A 20,979-nucleotide genomic window follows, 5' to 3' on the forward strand; every position below is an offset into this window, starting at 1 on the left:
AAGCCAATGGATTTAAACAAATATGGGGCTTTAATTTAGGCTGTGTGTGATGTGAGAGAATAATGGAGAAAAAAAAAATATCATAATATAACAATATTTGCAAGGAATGAAAAAGTAACCCACCCGATGATCGAGAAATTATTTATGTTATGTTGTCCAGACGTTCAAAAAAAAAAGATAAAAAATATACTGCCAAGACATCAAATTAATTGATTAACGACGTACAGCGGTGAAATGGTCCGCGCAAATCTCAAACAATGGCAAACCTTTGATTGGTTTCCTACGCAACCCAACCGACTTGATGCGAAAATTGACCTATAAATCGTTTCTTTTAAAATAAAAAACCGGCTGAATAATGTTCGTTTAATCTGTGGAAAGGTAAAACCGATTTGAAAAATGCTAAAATGTCAATTCAAACCCATCAAATTGCGTTTAACAAAGGGATTCTCTCGACAGACGGCCGTCTATTATCCGGCGATTTCGTGATAACCCTACGCGTGATGGCAATACCACATCTTTCCGTGATGAAAACATCAAGTCTTTTCGTACAATAGAAGTGCTGTAAAATAGCGAAGAAAACAATAGTGCTGTGTTTGTTAGTGTACATACCGTACACTAAAGGTCACGATTATAACTTACCATCAAGACTGCACGTTTATTACCAACGTTTATCAACATGAAGATGAAACACGGTGCCGTAGAGGTTCTCGACCCGAGTCTGCAACAGTTCCGTGACTTTGTCTACAATAGTCAGACGAATCCCAAAAAGCAAGGGAAGAACAAAGCCGCTCCTGCAAGGAAATTGATTTACGAAGTTGGCCGTGTAGATGCGACCATCACGTTCTTCGTTACCGAAGATCGAGGTGACAACTTGTACCAACTGAGCCACAAGGAGATCAAAATTGCCAAACAAGTTATTGCGGAGACCTTCCGTCCAACTCACTCCATCGATGGACATGCTGGCACTATTTTCAATTCCGGAGGTTACCGCTTGGATTTGCAAAGCTACGTCAAAAATTGCGGAACGAAGTGGGCCAATGTCCAGCTTCAATATGGCGTGCGTCGACCGGGATCTTCTAATACCTTTGCACAGGTACTGATCCCTGCAGAAGATCAGGTAGATTATTCTCACAACGTTCGACTTAAAGCTCTTTTTCTTAGTTTAGAGCATAGAGTCACCGTGTGGGTCCGTACGGTTCCAGCCTCTGCTGACGAACTTAAAGGACCTTTAGTTCGAGACGATTTTCTGAAAAAGTAATTTGGCAATTTGTAACTATTTTAAAAATTTATGACTTATCTTATCTCAATGTTAAATGTACATATTTATTGAAAATGTTTCACCTTTGGGCAGTTCACTCGAGCATCAAAATTTATTGTCCATACTGATGTATATATATCAGAGACTATATCCTTGTAAATAATATTGTAAATATGCATCATCCACTCAACATTTGCAAAACTTTTTCGCTTTTTCTTTTGTTGTAAATAAATTTTAAAAAATTACTCAAGCATATTTTACGTTATTTCGTTAATCCATCCCATTTTCAATCGACTACCAAAATTAGGGTCAATCCATGCGAAATCGACCAAAGCGTGTGGCGACCAGGTCGCCGATTTTGTTCAAACTTTTACCAGTTATAGGTCTATATGTGAAGTTTAATATGTGTAAAGGATTTTTTTTTTTCATGAAATACAACAAAAGTTATGGAATATTTAATTTTTAATGTTTTTATTTTTCTGCGTTTTGCGCGTTTTCTGTTTTTCAGTTTAATTTCCTCAATTATCGTTATATATTCTTAAAAATTAGTTGAAAGTGAAATTGTAGTGTAAGAAACAAAGTTCACTTTTTAAAACTAAAAATTTAATTTCAATTAAGTTTTTTTTTAAGATTTAAGTGTAAAATGGGACCTTAAGTGTCATTCAGATTGCTAGAAACCTCCCTGGAATTTAAGAGATCCGATTATGCGGTATGAAAGTTGATATCGTCAACTATATTACTTGAAAGAATCGCCGAGGTTTTTTTTTAATTTATCATGCTGTGTCCATTCAAAGATTAGCTATTTTTAGGATTGTTTCGTCTTTTCTCGGCCATTTTTCCTCAGCGCGAAAAAAATTCGATTTGCTTCCCCATTAGCCCCCTAGAGTGACGCGTCGTCAAATACCGCCAAGGGCATAAAAGGGGGAAAGTGATAGAAGGGATTTCGCATGGATCTAATTTAACTGGCTTTTTAACAACTGTTTAAAAGCTAGATTATTAGGCTACTTGGTTGTCAACCTCAAATATTGCAGACCGTCAACTAAGATAACACGCTATTTTAGTGGCTGATGGGGAAAGAAAAGCACATTTTCCCACTAAATTGAAGTTGATGAATGTCAAGGGCCTTTTACGTTCCAGGTGTGTTCAAACCAAAAATTCGAAATAAGATTGACATGAGCCATAAACAAGCGTAGACGACCTTTAGGCGTTGCCAAATAACAATTTCAAAAGTCACTGATACAGGGATTTTCCTTCGACATTTCCCAGGGAATATTTGATTCCCTTTTGCAATCGATACATTTTCCTCAGCAGAGATACAAGCTTTTGTCTTTAAAAAAGATAGATAACTAATCAAGGAAGAGGGTTAAAACCGGTTCCAACTAGTTGTCTTAGTTAGCAAAGTACAGCCTTATGTTTATCTCTAGTTCGATCTTTCAGGGCGAAGCTACCATAAAGCCTTGACTTCAATAAAAATATATCTTGTTATGCATATATGACCTTATAATCCTACCTTTTTTTGCAGTCTGCTACCATTTCTGAATAGATTTAAGAAGAAATCCCTTTCTCCTTTTGCTTCATTGGGTGGGGATGACCTAATTTGTTTCCCGGAAGCAGTATATTCGCAGCTACTGGATGGCGTGATGATGGATCTAGGAAATGCACCTAAAATCCATATCATCTCATCATATCATATTCAATCACACCATGGAGCTACTCGATCCTCTTGCATGTATCAGTAAGAAGCAGGGAAGTCGAAACACGTACGCTCTATGGGCCGGATATAGGAAATTCGATCGTCGGCTGCTACACAGTTCATTTCGATAACATTCTGTTTTCACAAGACAGAAATAATAAAAGGCCAAGAAATTGTGGCGTCAACAGCGATAAGGGATTTAGTGGCGATGTAGATAGTTGTAATCTCTCCACAAGAACTCCACTCAATAATTACTACGTGCCTGTAGGGATATTTCTTGTCTTTCTAAGTGCGGATTGGTCCAATTTCAGGGTCGGACCCAAAAAGTTGTTTGTCACCGTGAGAGTTAATAACTTCGGGTCAACTATGTGGCATTTCAACAATATTAAGATATAACATCAAACTGTTTGAATTTTAACTTTGTTTTCGAGTTATTACTCAAATTGTCTGATGCAACAACACACATTCGTATGGCGTGACATTTCCACTAACTGTTGCGTAGTTAATCTAGGGAGCGCTAGATGACGTTGGTGCTTGTCTAAAACAACCTTCTTTTTCCGTTCGTCGACTGCTTCTCCTTCCTCAATTCTCAGTTTATTGGCAGCTAGCCAGTGTGTGCCAACCGTTTCCCCGTGTATATGAACCCGTCTACCTGAGCAACACAAGTCATTCCCGTTTGCAGCGTGAAACCTTCAACATTACCCTCTCAGCCTTATCTGGGAAACGTTTTTATTGCTCTTACGCTTCTATTGCTAAAGGACAGCTGTGAAATGTGCGGTAAGTCCACTTGTTTTTGTATCTTTTATCTCGAGTCGACGTTCTCATTTGTTGGCCATCTCTAACGGCAGCCCTGTCATATGCTAGTCGATTCAGGTCGACAATCTTTTGAAGTGTATAATCAGCCAGATGTTGGTTGAATTTTTCTGGAAAGTAAGGAGAATTTGGCCAACGCCACTGCAATGAAAGTTTCGTGGCAAACCAAGCAGCAAACTAGTTAACTAATTCCTTTAATTTTTGGTATTTGAACTGTAAAAGCTACTGAGGAAAAACGACACTGTCCATTTGCTTACTTCCGATTCCGGTTTACTGGGTTTTGCCCAATTTTTTCGTTATATCTCATGATTTCACGTTTATGGTGGCTATTAAAAATGAGATAAGATTCTGTAAAACGTAGTCTGACGAGGAAAAATGAAAAATCAATAATCTGATCACATCCCCTGATAATGATACCGCTTTCGTTGGTGGGGCAAAAAATGTCATTTTCGGACAAGTATCGTGTCTTACTTTCATCATTGCACATTACTTCACAGTCGAAAAAATATCCCTCACCAAGTTCTTTGAATTGTTATTGGATTAGTACAAGGTCTTTTTTTTTTTTTTCATGGCACCAGGAAAGTAAAAGATCCTTTTCCTCGATAAAAAAAAAACTAATCGTCATAAAAAGTACGTGCCTAGTAAAAAAAATAAATGCACTTTTAAAGAAAAACTGGTTGGGATTGTTTTAGAAAGGGGTGCAAAAAAGGTTGACTTTCTCTGTCCTTAATTCTGACATCGTTTTTTTTTAAACAGGAAAAGAGAGAGGGCTCGTTGATGAACGATGCTTTGGGCCAAGCCCTGCCATTTTTTCTGTTGTTGTTCAATACTTATGTGTACGTGAGTGTCTCTTTGACAGTGCCACCAATTCCGCGTAGATATATGTCTAATGACCCAGATCAAATGCCGAAATAAAGAGGGAAAGTTGGCCTTTCACCTTCGACTGGAAAGCCTTGCTCTATAGGGTCGATTGTTCCTTATAATCAAAAACTAGTATTTATTTCTCTTTCCCTTTTTGCCTTTTTTTTTTCGCGGTCAAAGATGGTCACACGCCTGTTACGATTTCCCTTTTTTTTTTTTTTTGCTACTTGGCTATTCATTTGATTTGAAATGGCTTCGAGCACACGAGCACTTTCTCATTCAGACTCGATACTAAAAAAATTATACCTTTCTTTCACAATGGCTTTTAAACGATGCACTTACTAATCTTATTGCGACTTATTATTGTTTATGGCACAGGAATTTTTGCTTATCTGAATTACCTGACTCCCAAGACACGACGCGAAATCATCGAGACATTGATCAAAGGTTTACAACGGCTCGAATATCGCGGATATGACTCTGCTGGTAATACTTCCTGTTCTACTATCTATCATTATATTTAAAGCCTTTCTCCACTACCGAGAAGATCCTTTCTAAATGTGTTGCGTTTACCAGGAATTGGCGTGGACACCTCCGATTCGACTGGCATGAACTTGATTAAAAAACGCGGCAAAGTCAAGGCCCTAGAAGACGAGATTGCCTCGAGTAAGTTGGCATTGTGTTTGCTAATTTATGATTCACTTCGTGGAAACGATTTCTGACATACATTTACCTTCTCTTTTTTTAATGCTAAACTCGTTTGCGGTCATCAGTGGAATCGATCCTTGATTTCGATAAAGTTCACAACACTCACTGCGGCATTTCTCACACTCGCTGGGCTACTCACGGAGTTCCTAATGAGGTCAACTCACATCCCCATCGTTCTGACGAGTCCAACGAGTTCATTGTCGTCCACAATGGTATACATAATTTCACGGTTGCCATGAGCTTGAATTTTACTTATTTTATTTCTTTTCAGGAATCATCACCAACTATAAGGACATCAAGAAATTTTTGGAAAACAAAGGAAACAAATTCGAATCTGAGACGGACACTGAAATTATTGCCAAGCTCATTAAGCATATCTATTCTCAACATCCCACTTATTCCTTCAGAGAATTGGTGGAACAAGTGATCCAGCAACTGGTAAGATTCCTATTTCCAAGAGACAATTCGCAATTAAACAATTATGCATTTTTTTTGTGTTTTTTTTTACAGGAAGGTGCCTTCTCTCTGTGTTTCAAGAGCGTTCATTTCCCAGGCGAATGTGTGGCTACCCGACGTGGTAGTCCCTTGTTGGTCGGTATCAAGTCCAAGTCTCGCCTGGCCACTGATCATATTCCCGTCCTGTACAGCAAAGGTAAGATGAGACATTTCCTTATAAACTGTATTTCGTGGTTACTGTTTTTTTTTTTTTTATGGGGGGGAGGGTGCCTCCATACGGAAAGACCTTGCCAATTATTTATAACGTTTGATAACAGTGTGGTGTGGTTGGCATGGTGTGTGGTTTAAAAAGGAATACGAGGCATTCATTAATTATGTTTTTGAAAAATTCTCAAGGAATTCATTTTTTTTTTATCACGACAATGACGATGACGATGTAGTGTTAAGATTGCAAAATGTACTAATCGACGACTATTGTCTCCCCCCAAAATTTGTGGTGGAATCCAAAACAACTACACGAACAGAAAAACGGATTGACCTGAAAGTTTTCGCAGGTACTTTTGAGTCTGACTCAGAAAAACTGGTCTTACTATTTCTTTTCACATTACTACTCTTTTATTTAATCTAACAAAATGTGTCCTTGTTTGAGAAAAAACATTTCATTTTGTAGCTAACCTTCATATTTTCCAAACTAATCTAAAATATTGCATGAATATTTGAGACGCATTTTTTTTTTTTAAGTACTGCATGACTACTTTCGCTTTTACTATGGAATGGTTTCACTTGATCAAATCTTGAACTTGGCTGCATGTTTTTTTAGGGGGTTGTTACAAAGAGATTTATTTATTGTTTTTTTAACTGGCTAATTTTGCATCTTATTTTTATGTGTGTTGCACAATCCTTATTTCATTTTTGTGTGTTTTTTGTCCGTTTCTCTTTTTTTGATTATCGCCGCCTGCGCATCAACCATCGATTTCCGTTGCAACTTTTTTGTTTTGCATCCGTCCCGATCCACCTTATTGCATCTGAAACAACCCAAACTATTTCTTTTTTTTTCCCTCTCTATCTATCCTTTCTTTGTCACTCACCCTCCGTCTTGTGCTTGATCAGAGGTCGAGGGCAAACATGTTATTCCAGGTACATTTTTCTCATTATTTTATTGTTTTTTTTTGTTTTTTTTCTCAACATTTTGTTTCTAGTTTTTGTTTACGCACTATTAGTTTCATTGTATTGTTTACGGTTTATTGGGGGTTTTTAGAATCTTTTTGGACTATTTTTTTTTTCTCCTCGATGCCTTACATTTAAATTTGTTTCGAATGCGTTTCTTTTCGCCCTCTTTTTCGGAGAAAATTGGCAATTGGTTTTAGCGACCACGTCCATCACATGACACAATGAGAAACTGATCTTGTTTTGTGAAATTAGATCACCGCCCTGTTGGATTTGAAATGCCTTGCTTGCCACGTGTTGAATCGACGGCCGAGTTCCACACGAGCAATGAGAATGAGGAAGTCGAATACTTTTTCGCTTCAGATGCTTCAGCCATCATCGAACACACCAACCGCGTCATTTTCCTCGAGGTGAAACGTTTGATATCATTTTTACAGCTTGTTTTTCTAAAAAGGGAAATTTACTTTTGTCGTGCAGGATGATGATGTAGCAGCAGTTAAGGATGGCGTCCTCAGTCTGCATCGCCTTAAGAGGCTCCTAGAGGATTCTCATGCCCGCGAGATCACCACCCTCAAGATGGAGATCCAGCAAATCATGAAAGGTAACTAAGCATTTCAATTTTGCATCCGAATGTGACTCTTAATGTTGTTGATTTTGTTTCAATAGGAAACTACAGCTCATTTATGCAAAAGGAAATTTTCGAACAGCCGGAATCAGTGGTTAACACGATGCGTGGTCGCGTCAATTTCGAAAGCGGAACAGTTGTCCTGGGTGGTATCACGGTGTGTTGCTACTTTCCCAAATTACTTACAGCATAATTGCTAATTTTGTGAACCATTTTTATTGCCCTCAATTCCAAATAGGATTACATTCCCGAGATCCGTCGTTGTCGACGCCTGTTGTTGATTGGCTGCGGTACGAGCTACCACAGCGCTATTGCTACTCGCCAATTGCTCGAGGAGTTGACGGAATTGCCTGTTATGGTTGACCTGGCCTCAGACTTCCTGGATCGTAATACCCCCATTTTCCGTGATGATGTCTGTTTCTTCATTTCGCAGTCGGGTGAGAGGATCGTCTTGTCAGCCATTACACCAATTGACCCATTGTTCGCGGCGTCAATAATAGTTGTCTTATTTTCTCTTTGGGAATTCAGGTGAGACGGCAGACACTTTGCTGGCACTTCGCTATTGCAAAGCTCGCGGTGCTCTGATTCTCGGCGTAACTAACACAGTGGGCTCTTCCATTTGCCGCGAATCGCATTGCGGTGTTCACATTAATGCCGGTCCTGAGATCGGTGTGGCTTCCACTAAAGCTTACACGTCCCAGTTTATTTCGTTGGTCATGTTTGCATTGATGATGTGTGAGGACCGCATTTCCGTTCAGCCCCGACGTGCTGAGGTAATTTTTATCCCTTACATTTTTTAAAAATGTCTCATACATGTTTTTGGGTTTTTTTAAACGGTAAACGTTACTAACGGTATTTTATGGCCTTGGTAGATTATTCAAGGTTTGAAGCATTTGGCGGACCAAATTAAGGAAGTTCTAGCCAATGACGACAAGGTGCTCGAATTGGCTAAAGCCATCTACCAAAACAAGTCCATGTTGGTCATGGGTCGAGGCTGGAACTATGCAACCTGTTTGGAAGGAGCTTTGGTAAGAATCGTGAAGAGACACATTTTCAAGGTGTCTTTCATTTTTATTTATTTTTTTTTTATCCACAGAAAATCAAAGAATTGACGTACATGCACAGCGAAGGTCTTCTAGCAGGTGAATTGAAACATGGACCGTTAGCTCTCGTCGATAAGACCATGCCTTTGATCATGATTGCCACTCGTGATCCCGTCTACGTCGTAAGTTAAACTTAAGAATTCGAAATTCAGTAGAACCAGTCCATAAATTTTTTTATGTTTCACTAGAAATGCATCAACGCCCTGCAGCAAGTAACTGCCCGCGAGGGTCGTCCAATTATCGTCTGCGAAAAAGGCGATTTGGAGACACAAAAATACGCCTCCCAATTTGTCGAAGTACCACACACAGTCGATTGCCTCCAAGGCATCCTGACGGTCATTCCAATGCAATTGCTGTCTTACCACATCGCTGTGCTGCGAGGATGCAACGTCGACTGTCCCCGTAATCTGGCCAAGTCAGTGACGGTCGAATAAAGGTGAGGGAGTTTGACTCGTCGGTTGTCACTGCACAAATCATATTTTCTTTGACTTCCTTTTTCTTGCTCAGACGCACCAAACCTCTCTCTCACGACAGCTTTGTCCACTTTGGATATTTTACAATTTGCATTTTTTTTTTTACCATTAGCTTTAAAAATATCCTTCCACTCCTTGCATTTCGTATTTTTCTACCAAAACATTTTTAGGTTCAAAATCGTAACAGCTCTTTTAGCTAGAGAAAAACGAAAAGCTATATATATCCTGCGTATGTTCTTCCAAAAACAAAACGTTTGAGCATTTATCTTCTGTAAATAGTTGACATTTTCTTTATTTTTATGACGGATCGAGTGTTTAAAAAAAACGTGAAACAGAAAATATGTTCTGTTCCTATGGAACATGTTTTCCACTTGGATTTCTATTGATCGATTTTATAAAAATAGATTATTTTCATTTGTATTTTCTTTCTCTAAGAAAAGAATGCATTGAATTGTCAATGTCATCATGACGTTGTGTCTCCCCATTTGACATTCTCATCTTAAAGAAGTTATTTTTTTAACACTCGGTCTTGTGCTACAATTTGGTCTCTTCTTTCTTGAATATCGTGCTCTTGCATTCCTTACTCCTTCGATTTTTTACATAATAGTTTGTTGTTTTTTTTTCTAATTTTGACGGTGGATTGTTTTCGTAATACAACGGTTTTATGGTCAAGTAGTTGCGAAATTCTAGCCGATTGAATGGAAACAAAGGATACCGTTGTTTATTGCAACAGAAATCGAAATCGACGAAGTTTTACACAGTGCCAAAAGAATGATACTGTAACAAGACGAAGGTCTACGTGTGCCACAATTCATTCCTTCCTCTTGTGGATTAAATGATAAATCAAACATGTCAGTGAACAAAATTCAGAAATGGGCTGCATGCCTATTTTTGTCTTCAAATTTGTTTTCAACGACGCTCGCGAAGACGTCGCTCACGACTGCGATCTTCACGGCGATCGACGGTCCGTCGCAGGAATTCGTCAACCGAACGCTCGTACTATTGATATTTTGGTTTAATAAAATCTCTATTTGCAACGTTATTTAAACTAGAAAAATATTTACCGAACGATGACTTTCACCACGAGAAGACCTGGATGGAAGAGGAGGTGGTGGTGGAGGTGGATACTCGGGTAGTGCCGGCCCATCGTAATAGCGGGCCGAAGATAGCGGTTCAAATGGCGGCTACGAAGCAAGAAACAAACGTTACTATTGCAAGTACTTTGGATCTAAGAAAAATGGAAAAAAATACCGGCGGTGGATATGGTATAGGTCCAAGGGAAGAGTACTCTCGCATGAACTCGGCGTAGGCCTGGTAAGGTACTCAACATTAGTTTAAAAATTTTTTTTTTATTATTAAAAAAGACAAAGTACGGCGGTATAAGCTCGCTCGCGGTGCATGGCGTAAGGGTTCAGTCCGGGTGATCTCTCTCGACGGTTGTCTTTGAAGTCACGATATCCTAGAGAAAACAACCATTTTTAGCGAACAACAACTAACAAAGTGATTGAAAAAAAGAGCAAATTAAATATGGTGAGTTGACTACCTCGACCTCTCTTTTGAAGGTTTCTGTTGTTGCGCTGATAGTCATCTTCGTTGGATGGACGGCGTCGCAGGTTACCTCTGTTTTTAAAAAAGGTGTGTTTAACGCGAGTCACAATAGACTAATTAGCACCAGGAGTCAGAGAACCACAGACAACACTTAGTAGCGACCGTCTTAGGTTGCTACGAGTCTTCATTTTTATTTAATTTTTTTTTTTTTTTTAAAGAAGAATAGAACTTCATGCAACCAAATGTCCTTTTTTTTTCTCTCTTTCTCTCTCTCTTTTCTTTCTTTTCATTTTTTTCCCCTGCCAAATTCCTTTCAAACTTTCACTTTTCCGCTTTTGGGGAGTTCTTAATCGATACGAAACGGGACGTTAAGTCAAATAAGGAATCGCCCCATGTCCATCATAGATGGAACTATACAACACTTGTGTGACACGCACGCACTTTCTACATTTTGAGGAAGCACAGCAGATTTTAGCCGATGTAGAACAAAGGAACAACCAACGGTCACTTTAGATAGGTCACGAGACTCGGAAACCTTGGCCGCTCCATGGCACGAGCCATCGACAGAAAGTTCGAGAGGCACACATTTTTACACTAAACGTCCGCATGGAAGAATGGAGTCTCTTTTGGTTGATTTGAGCCGTGTACCTCCCCATGTCGTGACAATCGCTGATGCCAGAACGGCCTGACCCGAATCCACCACGGTTTCGGTTCCTGTCTCGGAAACCCCGTCGACCTCCTCCTTGTTGTTGATGTGGTTGTTGCTGCTGTTGTTGCTGCTGCTGCAGCTGTAAGGGCGCCATCGGACCCCGTGGACGGACGCCTCCGTTAGCCACTTGGATGCGGCGGGCAGATTCCTTGGAGCGTCGCAAAACAGTAGACCATTGCACATCTGGATCTTCAGAAAACAGGCGACACAATTCCTCCCCTACGTGGTTTTCCACTTCCTGAAAACAGACAAAACTCACTTAATTAATGCCGCTCTTGGTTTTAAAAGAAATAAAGCCCATCTGTGCGGGCTTTTTTCAAGCGAATGAAACCTGTCCGTCACGACCAATTTTCACAGGTTTGCCCTCATTCCATGGATTGTAGAGATGCATCACGCGGGTGAACGACAAATCTTTCCTGTTAGATAATACGTAATGAGAAGTGAGAGAGAAAATTAAATTGTCCACCTTAATTAAAAACAGTAGATTATATTACTTGGATATCCAATCAATCCTGAATACCCCACCCAGTGCTCTCGAAGATAGTCCTGGAGGAAGAATCCACTGAACTGGACTGGCATCTCTTCGGGACTCAATTGAGAGTCGTGCAAAGCCACAGAATTTACCACTCTCTTTGACAGAGAAAATAAGCAACACGTTGCGACACTGACGAAAGGCTTGATTTAGTTTAGCTTCATTTTGTGGAGGCGTCGACCATACACCTTTTGTAAAAATTAAATTTTTAACCTGTAAAGAGAAAAAAAAACAAAAACAAAAAACTTTGACAAACCTTTAGATTTTGCTAAAGAGATATTTTCGGGATTGTTGCTCTTCATCAGGAAAAATCGTGCGTCGCGGAAAAGGTAATTAAGTTTCGTAGAATAGTCTGATAACGAAACGCTTAACTTGAGCAATTTATCAACAAATTAAGCTAATAACACATTTCACCATATTTCTTTGATTTTCCGTCTCCCTCTGACTTTGGACGTTTCGGCGAAGAATCTGCAAAACGTTGTTCAAAATTATTAGTTGAAACGTCAGGTAAAGAATCATCCGACACACTTTTGTCGTTGACAGCGCACTTGGATTGCTTGCGTTTCCTCTTGTGGCCACGTCCTTCTTCATCGCCATCCTCTTTTTCTGCAATCCGCAAGATTGTAATTAATTAGATAAACCCAAGAAACTAGCATGTTGTACCTGATCCAGAGTGAGATGACGAAGACTCCGATGACAGGGGTGGGCTTTGTTGGTTTGATACTCTGGGAGAAGAACTAATTTCACTTCTAGTGTCCAAATCCTCATCAACCACCTGATCTTCAGTCTACAAGATGTTCAAAACGAAAAATAGATTTTCCTACTACACCTAGAGCAATCCAATTGGTACCTCTGTAATGTCTAATCGTTCTTCCCCTACAACAGTATCTTCAGGTTGGGCAGTAAGTGTTATCTCAACACCTTCTCGTACTTCCCAGGACAAAGAAGAACTATCCTGGGGTATTTTTTTGGATAAACAGTCATCGACAGACTGAACTTTCATAAGTTCAGCCTCTTCGCTTGAAGTGAGACTTATATCCTCTGATGTTTGATCACTTTGAACTTGGAGTACTTCCAAATTCTCCTAAATTGAAAAATATTAAGTTTTACTGTTGGGTTTGATGGGTGAAAGATTACACATACCTTTAAGGATTTGCATTTCTTATCTTTCGCCATTTGATGCGCAGGAATGTCTAGGGAAAAATGGGCACATATACATCCGTTGCCTGGAAACACGAAATGCTTTTCAACGACAGAAACTAACCTTTATCTGGTACAGGCCCGAGTCTAACGCTCATATCAAGTCAGATTTCTTTACAAATTGGCCATTTTTTCAGTTTCAATACAAAACGAGAAAATGAATAGTTCAACGAGAGACGAAATGATGGTTGTTAAATACCAATGGCAGGAAAAATGTCAGATTCCAAAAAAAATACCCAAAACAGCCGTGAAGAGAACTTTACAAAGGAGGCAAGCTGTCAACAGAGCCATCTCCCGTTTTGTTCATCTACTACTTACAGAAACTTTTTAGGCAAGCAAACTCAAAAGATGGCGAATGACAAGCAGACGAAATACACTTCGAACGTTGTACTGTACTTGTACTGAACTGATCAACTTACTGAAACACTTTTCGACGATCACACAAATATTCTGTGTTCATGAGTTGATCCGCAAATGGTTAGGCGGTTCTTAGTTGTGATTCCCATCGTACCCTTTCATTTCTGTTTTGACTATGAAAGCATAGCCTTACTTATATAGGAAAACGTTTCAATTTCCGGTAGTTTTGTTACCATATTTTAACCATTTGGTCGTGTGGCATACATAGTTTTCCGTTTGATCAGCTCCATCCTTCTGATTTTTTTAGTAACCTGTCGTTTTTGTGCAACATGATTCATACGAAAACCGAATAGAAATTAATACCTTGGTTTTCATGTGAAGCTTACATTTCATACTTGCTCAAAATGAATCCTATAGAAGAAACATCTTACATTCGAACAATTGAGTGGGAAATGTTAGACAAAAAGAAATTTATCCCCTTGAGTATTACTAGTTCATGTATGGTTAGAACCAGCCTTTATCCTTTTACCTTAGTCAAAACTAGGTTACAAATTCAGAAAGGGAATGAAGTTTATAAGGGTACCTTTGATGCTTTTCGAAAAATTGTCAAGTATGAAGGTTTCAAAGGACTGTACAAAGGGTTCTGGGTCAATTTGTTTTCAATTGTTTCGGGTACTTTCTATGTTTTAACTTATGAAAATGTCAGGCATTTGCTTCAAGCAAATAATGTAACTGACTCTAGAGTAAGGGCACTTGTAGCTGGGGGCTGTGCTTCCCTTATTGGGCAGACAATAATTGTACCAATTGATGTCATCAGTCAGCATTTGATGATGGTGGGTCAAAAAGTAAGTATCCAAAATAAAAAAAATTTCAAATATTTTTTAATATTTGCTTTAAATTTGTCAGGTGGATGGTGTAGCGCAAAATATCAAGCCAAGTCTTCAAAATGGAGCAGGGAAAAGTAAAACACAACTGGCACTTGCAATAACCAAAGATATTTATCATATCGATGGTTTGCGTGGTTTCTACCGTGGGTATATAGCATCGTTGTTCACCTACGTTCCCAGTTCGGCACTTTGGTGGACCTTCTATCACCTATACCAAGGTTAGCATCCCATGATGAACTTCAAATAAACACATAAAATACTTATTTTTTCTCGATTAGATCATCTCAACAACCTATTCCCTTCGTGGTTTCCTCACCTCGGAATTCAGTGCACATCCGCAATCCTTGGAGGTTTAACTACAACGACGTTGATAAATCCTTTGGATATTGTGCGAGCCAGGTTACAGGTAAAATATATTGATAAATAAAATTATGAAAAAATATTCCCTAATTTCGTGGCTAATACTATAGGTGCAACGGTTGGATTCGATTGGACAAACCTTCCGTATCTTGTGGCGAGAGGAGCGTTTTTATACGTTCACCAAGGGATTAACTGCCCGGCTCATCATGTCTACATTTTATAGCTTTTCGATCATTCTGGGTTACGAATCGGTCAAACGGTGGAGTGTAAAAGAGCAGTACAGGGAACAAATCAGGTGGTAAAAACCAATCCTGCGTGGTCAAAATTAGATAAATTTATTCAATTAGATTCCCTTAGCCACACATTTAAGGGTAGAATTTAGATTCAAACCCCCTTTTTTTTTGTTGTTGTTAATTGTACAGTGTTAATTGAAAATTATTACAAAAATTACGATTCTAGTACGTGCGTGTAGTTGCAAATTTGCCATCAGCTGGTTATAGTGCTTCTACTAAAGCTGATGACCATTGCAACTTTTGCCTCTTATAGTTTTCGTTACCAGAATTGACTAATGAACTCCCGAGTTAGATTGCGTCTGCGTGTCTTCTTCTCTTCTATGAAGTATAAACGACTCGTTTGTATTTTTACTTAATCCAATCATTTTGCCCTACTTCACTTTTACATGCACCATATCTTTGTAGGCAAAAAACGGAAAGGAAATGATTTAATAACTTATTCTAGGGACCAGGTTTCGCTATTCATTCTGTTAGGTTTCAATGAACTATACACGATTTTCCTTGCTTTGAATGTATACATACATCGGTTCAATTTTTATCACGAGCAAAAATGTTCACATTAGCTAAGTAATGCGTGATTGATTTTTTTTTTATTAAAACGAGTAGATTATTTAGAAATTCCCGTTTACTATTTCCGTAGTAGGTTAGTTCATTGGCTCAATAAAAAAAGGTGAGTTAACAATTATTAATAATCAAATAAAATTAAAATGCATTCGTAGATCTATTATATGGAGGTTTGATCGAATCATGGCTCAGACATGTTGAGACAGTATCCAAACTGGAACTTCGTGACATTCTTCTTTCAACTCTTAAAGCTATTCGAGATTCCTTGCGTCCTCGTTGTGAGTTAATATCTTGCGGACTTTCACCTGTAGTTTGTTCAACATTGTTGCGCCCCAATTTTGATGCCTTCACATCTCCGGTTCCTTTAACCGGAGATTTAACTACACTCATGATCATATTGGACAGCCATTTAGGTTTTCCGCCGGTTCCAAATCCTTTTACATCTTGTTCAAGTTTCACTGGAGATAGTTGGACAGTTTCTAAGAAAAAAAGTTGTGTGACTAAGCATTTTGGATTATGTTTAACAGAAAAATATAGCCTAACCAACAGGTACTTCATGTTTCAAGGCAGCAGGATATGTTGCCTGTTGAACTCTCCTTATACTTCGTACAAAACCAGTATCTTTCCTTACTTGAGTTAAGTTACAATAATTGATAATATAAGGCACTCCACAGGTCTTTGATAGGTCCAATGTCTGAAGCCCCTGGAAGTTAATTAACTGGGAATTAATTGTTTCCTAACAATGACATTATTTTTGAAAGATTGTTACAGAGGACCAAGCAGTTTCTATGGCAACTTGAGCCTCCATGTTATATTCATTCCACTCAGAGAATCTATCTCCTAGCCAATCCCATCTGATTCCTTGTCCAGCAGGGCTGCTCCTTGGATAAAGCATTCTTCTCACTGGGCTTGCTTCTTCTCGAATTTCACATATTTGGGTCATGGATGTTAAACTAACTCTAGAAACAACCAATTTGTGATTAATACCTAATGTAATACATATTTTTTACATTCATCTAACCTGAATCTACTGAGAGATGGGTCTGCATCTCCAAGTAAAACTTGAGTTAATTTATTCTGAAATGCTTTTTCCAGAATTTGCGAAACAACTGGAGAATATGCTTTCCAATGCAAAGAATTTGGGTGATTTAAACATTCCCAGACCACTACATATTGCTGTGTATGCACTGCCATCAATAAAATGAAAATAATGTGTTTCAACAAAAATCAAAAGTGGTGGACAGTAACATTAGGTGTCTCACATTCAGACAGGTAGCGAAATCGATATTGTTGTTTACAATTAAGCTTGTTCCCTTAGAGCTTAGACAAGGACGGATTTATCTGAAATCTTAACGTCAGATCTCGCATGTTAGATTAATCGATACACGATTTCCTTATGTTAGTATGAATCATCAGCTTAGTTATCATCGATTTTCAATAAATTTCATTAATTTTTTTACCTATTTCGGAAATTAATAATGCTGGTATTTAGTTTTTCTATTTTCTATATTTTATTTTTTTAATCTTCAAGAAGTGTGGCACCTCAGCATATGTTCTGCTCATACCGTTGCCGTCACCGCGTTTTCACGTTCTTCTCCATCAGTCCTGCATAGTTCTGTGCAATTTTTCATCAATTATTGGATATTGTTTGTGCAGATTTCTTCACTTCAGATAGGTGAGTTTACTGATCGTTGAATCTCATTCATTAGAAAAAGCTTACTTTGAAAAAGGACAACGTTTACCTATTGTATGCCGGCTTATAGTATGGGCGATGTTCAAGCAAAAGTGATGTAATAAAGCAATGTGCTCTCATATTTAGGGTGAACACACAAAAAAATGAGTCGGTTCTTCGGTACAGCCTCTGATTCGGATACAGAGAGTGATGTTAGTGAGGAAGAGGTACAGCAGCGTCCCACAGCTGTCCCCACTTATACAGTATGTATCCTTTTAATTTGATCTTTCTTTTGTACAGTGAATTTAAAGATGATAAAACTTTTTTAGTTCAGTGATGATGAAGAAGAACAAAAAAGAATTGTTCGTTCAGCCAAAGAAAAACGATTTGAAGAGCTGAAGGATATCATCAAGCTGATAAAAAACTACAAAAAGAACAAAGATTTGAGCAAGATGCTGTCATCATTTGAAGAATTGACTAAGGCATACCAAAAAGCATTGCCTGTGATTGCCAAGGAAGAAAAAGGAGTAACTCCCAGATTCTACATACAATGCTTGGTGGAAGTTGAAACTTTCTTAAATGAGTTGTGGGAAGATAGGGATGGAAGAAAGAATCTGTCAAAAAATAACTCAAAGTCACTGAGTACATTGCGTCAAAAAATGCGAAAGTATGTAAAAGACTTTGAAGCAGATGTAGCAAAGTTTAAGGAAAATCCAGATGAAGAGGAAGAAGATGAAGAGGCTGAAGAAAAGTCTGAGGCAGAATCAGATGAAGAAAGTGAAGCTGAAGGACCTGCTGCTTTCCGTAAATCTGAGTCAGAAACGCGTACCAAACCGTTACCTAAGGTCTTTGCTTTTAAAGATAATAGTAATGTTGATTAGAATAACTGAATATTGGATTGCGTTTAGGTGAAACCCATTGCCCCCGAAGGTGACGAGAGTGATGACTCGTATTGGGACTCGGACGGTGAAGACGAGACATCTTCATCGGATGATGACTCTAAATATGCCAACTTGAAGGATAAGTTCTTAAAAGTGGCTGGTGGCGAAGATGATAAGAAAAAGGAAAAGAAAGATCGCAAGGACAAGGAGAAGGCCCAAAGACGCAAAGATCGTGAAGAAGAAGAAGAATTGGAGATGGAGGGCGGAGATGGCTGGCAAGTACAGGGTAAGGCTACGCAAGCTAAGCCAAAAATGTTTGCAAAGGATGCCGACATCAACACTGGGGTTGTTCTGAAGAAGTTGTTCGAAATTCTGGCTGCTAGAGGGAAAAAGGGTAAGTTCCGAAACTTTCATGGAAATATGTCCTTGTAGTATAACCCGAGTTCTTTTTCAGGCACTGATCGTCGTGAGCAAGTAGAGATGTTGCATGAGCTTTACACAGTATCAGAGGCCAACAATCTTGGAATCGGCATTGCGGTGAAAGTAAAGTTCACAATCATTTCTGCCATTTTTGACTATAACCCAAAGATCTGCGACGCTATGAAACCGGAGCATTGGGAGAAGCTGTTGCAATGTATCGCTGAGCTTCTGGATCTTCTAAATTCGCGTACCGACATAATCATGGGAGAACACGTTTCGGTATGAAGTGGTGTGGACCGCTTGTATACCGTTTTATTACTGGTTATTTCATTTCAGGAGGATCATGAGAAGCTGGATCAGGCAGAATACGACGCTGAGCAAGATCCATCGCGGCGCTTTTTTAGTGTCCGTGGATGCATGCTGACTACTGTAGAGCGAATGGACGAGGAATTTGTAAAAATTCTCAAGGAATGCGACGCCCACAGTAACGAGTATGTTGAGAGACTTAAGGACGAGACCCGAGTTTCGGCAATCATTGACAGTCTCCAGACGTATATTGAACGACAGAGCTTGCCCGCGGAGCTGTGCCGACTTTACATGCGGAAAATCGAGCATATGTATTACAAATTTGACCCAAATACTATCAAGCAAAGCAACGTAAGGAACTCTGAAAAACATAATTCGTTTACTTATTTATAGCATTTTTTCCTTCTGTATGCAGGGTGAGTCAAATGTAGAGAAAGATACCACTCTGGCAGTTATGGACCGCCTATGTCGCTATATCTATGTTAACGATAAAGAAGAACGAATCCGACCTAGAGCTATGTTATGTCATATTTACCACTATGCTCTTCATGATGAATGGTATAAGGCGCGTGACTTAATGCTTATGTCACATCTTCAGGTATTCATATTAAAATTTTTTTTTTCATTTCACCGCTAAACAATTCGCGTTTTCTTCTAGGAAACGGTTCATTTACTCGATCCTTCGACCCAAATTCTTTATAATCGAACAATGGTCCAATTGGGTTTGTGTGCTTTCCGCCATGGTCATATCAAGGAGGCCCACCACGCGTTGTTGGACATCCAGTCTAGCGGCCGTGCCAAAGAGCTACTAGCTCAAGGCCTTCTCCTCCAACGTCAGCATGAACGAACGTCTGAACAGGAGAAAATTGAAAAGCAACGTCAGATGCCTTTCCACATGCACATCAACTTGGAATTATTGGAGTGCGTCTATTTGGTGTCGGCTATGCTTATAGAAATTCCTTACATGGCTGGTACAGCATACTCCAAACTTTTTTCATTAATCAAAATTTTCTAAATGTTTCCCATCTTTTATCGTAATGCTTTGTTTAGCTCATGAGTCAGATGCTCGTCGGCGTATGATTTCCAAAAGCTTCCACCACCAGCTGAAAGTTAGTGAGAGGCAGGCGGTTACGGGACCTCCAGAGTCGATGAGAGAACACGTAGTGGCTGCTTCTAAAGCCATGCGAAATGGACTTTGGAAGCAGGCTCATAACTTTATCATCAATGAAAAGATGAATGCTAAAGTATTAAATTTCGACTTTGTATCAATATGAAGTTATATCAATAATGCCCTGTTTCCTCATAGGTGTGGGATCTGTTCTACCAAGCTGACCGAGTGCGTACGATGTTGGTTCGCAAGATTCAAGAAGAATCCCTACGAACATACCTCTTCACTCACTCATCAGTTTACGACTCTTTATCGATGGCTACATTATCCAAAATGTTTGATCTTGAACAACCGACCGTTCATGCCATCATTTCAAAAATGGTCATGAACGAAGAACTTATGGTGGGTCTCGTTAAAATATGTGTGTATCAATATTCATCTGAATCCCAATTTCATCTTTAGGCTTCGTTGGATGAACCCACACAAAGTGTGGTAATGCATAGGACTGAACCTTCCCGTTTGCAATCTATGTCTCTCCAACTTGCTGATAAATTAGCTAATCTGGTTGATAACAATGAGCGAATTCTAAAAATTCGTCAAGGTAATACCTAAATTCTACATTTTATTCCTGCATTGCATTTACATTTAATTTGCTGTCTGGGAAGGTCCGTTTGGCTTCTCCCGTGGAAACCAAAACGTGCGCTTCGGCGACCGACCACAGTACGGCAATCGGCAAGGACAACAAGGAGGCGGAGGCAATTGGCAACGCCGAGGTGGAGATAATAGGGATAATCGAGACAACCATCGGGATAACCGAGATAACCATCGGGACAATCGAGACCGTCATAACAATTAATTTTCCTTTGCTATTGATACTGAGTAATCAGCTTTACAGGCCCTTTGTTTTTTTTTTTCTTTAATACAATCGATTGGCTAAGGGATGTAATTGCTTTTATTTCAGATTGTAACTTTATTTTTTCCTTTA

At 39.1% G+C, this 20,979-nt stretch overlaps 4 protein-coding genes and 1 long non-coding RNA gene across 8 annotated transcripts; 3 read left to right on the forward strand and 2 right to left on the reverse strand.

Annotated features, from left to right (window-relative positions):
- Window positions 1-58: 58 nt before the first annotated feature.
- LOC116921454 lies at window positions 59-3,433 on the reverse strand. The gene is made up of 3 exons (XR_004393300.2): window positions 2,769-3,433; window positions 640-1,246; window positions 59-559 (listed from the first exon to the last, which is right to left on the reverse strand). It is a non-coding gene; the product is annotated as an uncharacterized LOC116921454 (long non-coding RNA).
- LOC116921451 lies at window positions 677-1,503 on the forward strand. Its single transcript, XM_032927758.2, has 2 exons — window positions 677-1,093; window positions 1,162-1,503. Exons 1-2 carry the CDS (start codon window positions 677-679, stop codon window positions 1,171-1,173), a joined length of 429 nt encoding a protein of 142 aa, XP_032783649.2. The 3' UTR covers window positions 1,174-1,503.
- Window positions 3,434-3,556: 123 nt separating the features above from the next.
- On the forward strand, window positions 3,557-9,829 carry LOC116921440 (glutamine--fructose-6-phosphate aminotransferase [isomerizing] 2). Of its 4 annotated transcripts, XM_032927735.2 has the most exons (17): window positions 3,557-3,728; window positions 5,004-5,111; window positions 5,202-5,291; window positions 5,399-5,545; window positions 5,605-5,771; window positions 5,844-5,985; window positions 6,314-6,343; window positions 6,900-6,926; window positions 7,212-7,366; window positions 7,434-7,557; window positions 7,623-7,738; window positions 7,820-8,018; window positions 8,110-8,354; window positions 8,454-8,609; window positions 8,678-8,806; window positions 8,873-9,120; window positions 9,192-9,829. In XM_032927735.2, the coding sequence occupies exons 1-16, from the start codon at window positions 3,722-3,724 to the stop codon at window positions 9,116-9,118; spliced, it is 2,088 nt and encodes a 695-aa protein (XP_032783626.1). In that variant the 5' UTR covers window positions 3,557-3,721; the 3' UTR covers window positions 9,119-9,120; window positions 9,192-9,829. The 4 variants fall into 4 exon arrangements, with proteins under 4 accessions (XP_032783626.1, XP_032783627.1, XP_032783629.1 ...); XM_032927736.2 differs by lacking the exon at window positions 6,900-6,926 and having other exon boundaries at window positions 8,873-9,829; XM_032927737.2 differs by lacking the exon at window positions 6,314-6,343 and having other exon boundaries at window positions 3,558-3,728; window positions 8,873-9,829.
- A 22-nt stretch (window positions 9,830-9,851) lies between these two features.
- LOC116921442 (YTH domain-containing protein 1) lies at window positions 9,852-13,426 on the reverse strand. Its single transcript, XM_032927741.2, has 15 exons — window positions 13,211-13,426; window positions 13,090-13,139; window positions 12,797-13,030; window positions 12,610-12,733; window positions 12,475-12,552; window positions 12,361-12,414; window positions 12,203-12,298; window positions 11,909-12,134; window positions 11,746-11,830; window positions 11,354-11,652; window positions 10,701-10,777; window positions 10,531-10,616; window positions 10,409-10,468; window positions 10,222-10,341; window positions 9,852-10,156 (listed from the first exon to the last, which is right to left on the reverse strand). Exons 1-15 carry the CDS (start codon window positions 13,242-13,244, stop codon window positions 10,067-10,069), a joined length of 1,713 nt encoding a protein of 570 aa, XP_032783632.1. The 5' UTR covers window positions 13,245-13,426; the 3' UTR covers window positions 9,852-10,066.
- Window positions 13,427-13,552: 126 nt separating this feature from the next.
- Window positions 13,553-20,935, forward strand: LOC116921453 (eukaryotic translation initiation factor 3 subunit C-like). The gene is given in 17 exon segments (XM_032927761.2): window positions 13,553-14,348; window positions 14,410-14,608; window positions 14,669-14,796; window positions 14,861-15,048; window positions 15,800-15,914; window positions 17,427-17,436; window positions 17,439-17,542; window positions 17,609-18,124; window positions 18,188-18,554; window positions 18,615-18,859; window positions 18,917-19,237; window positions 19,302-19,484; window positions 19,545-19,857; window positions 19,937-20,130; window positions 20,193-20,396; window positions 20,457-20,595; window positions 20,660-20,935. Coding segments are annotated over 17 exon segments (3,858 nt in total). The 5' UTR covers window positions 13,553-13,907; the 3' UTR covers window positions 20,851-20,935.
- The last annotated feature ends 44 nt before the right edge of the window (window positions 20,936-20,979 follow it).

The sequence above is a fragment of the Daphnia magna genome, linkage group LG4 (assembly GCF_020631705.1).
Source record: "Daphnia magna isolate NIES linkage group LG4, ASM2063170v1.1, whole genome shotgun sequence".
NCBI lineage: Eukaryota > Metazoa > Arthropoda > Branchiopoda > Diplostraca > Daphniidae > Daphnia > Daphnia magna.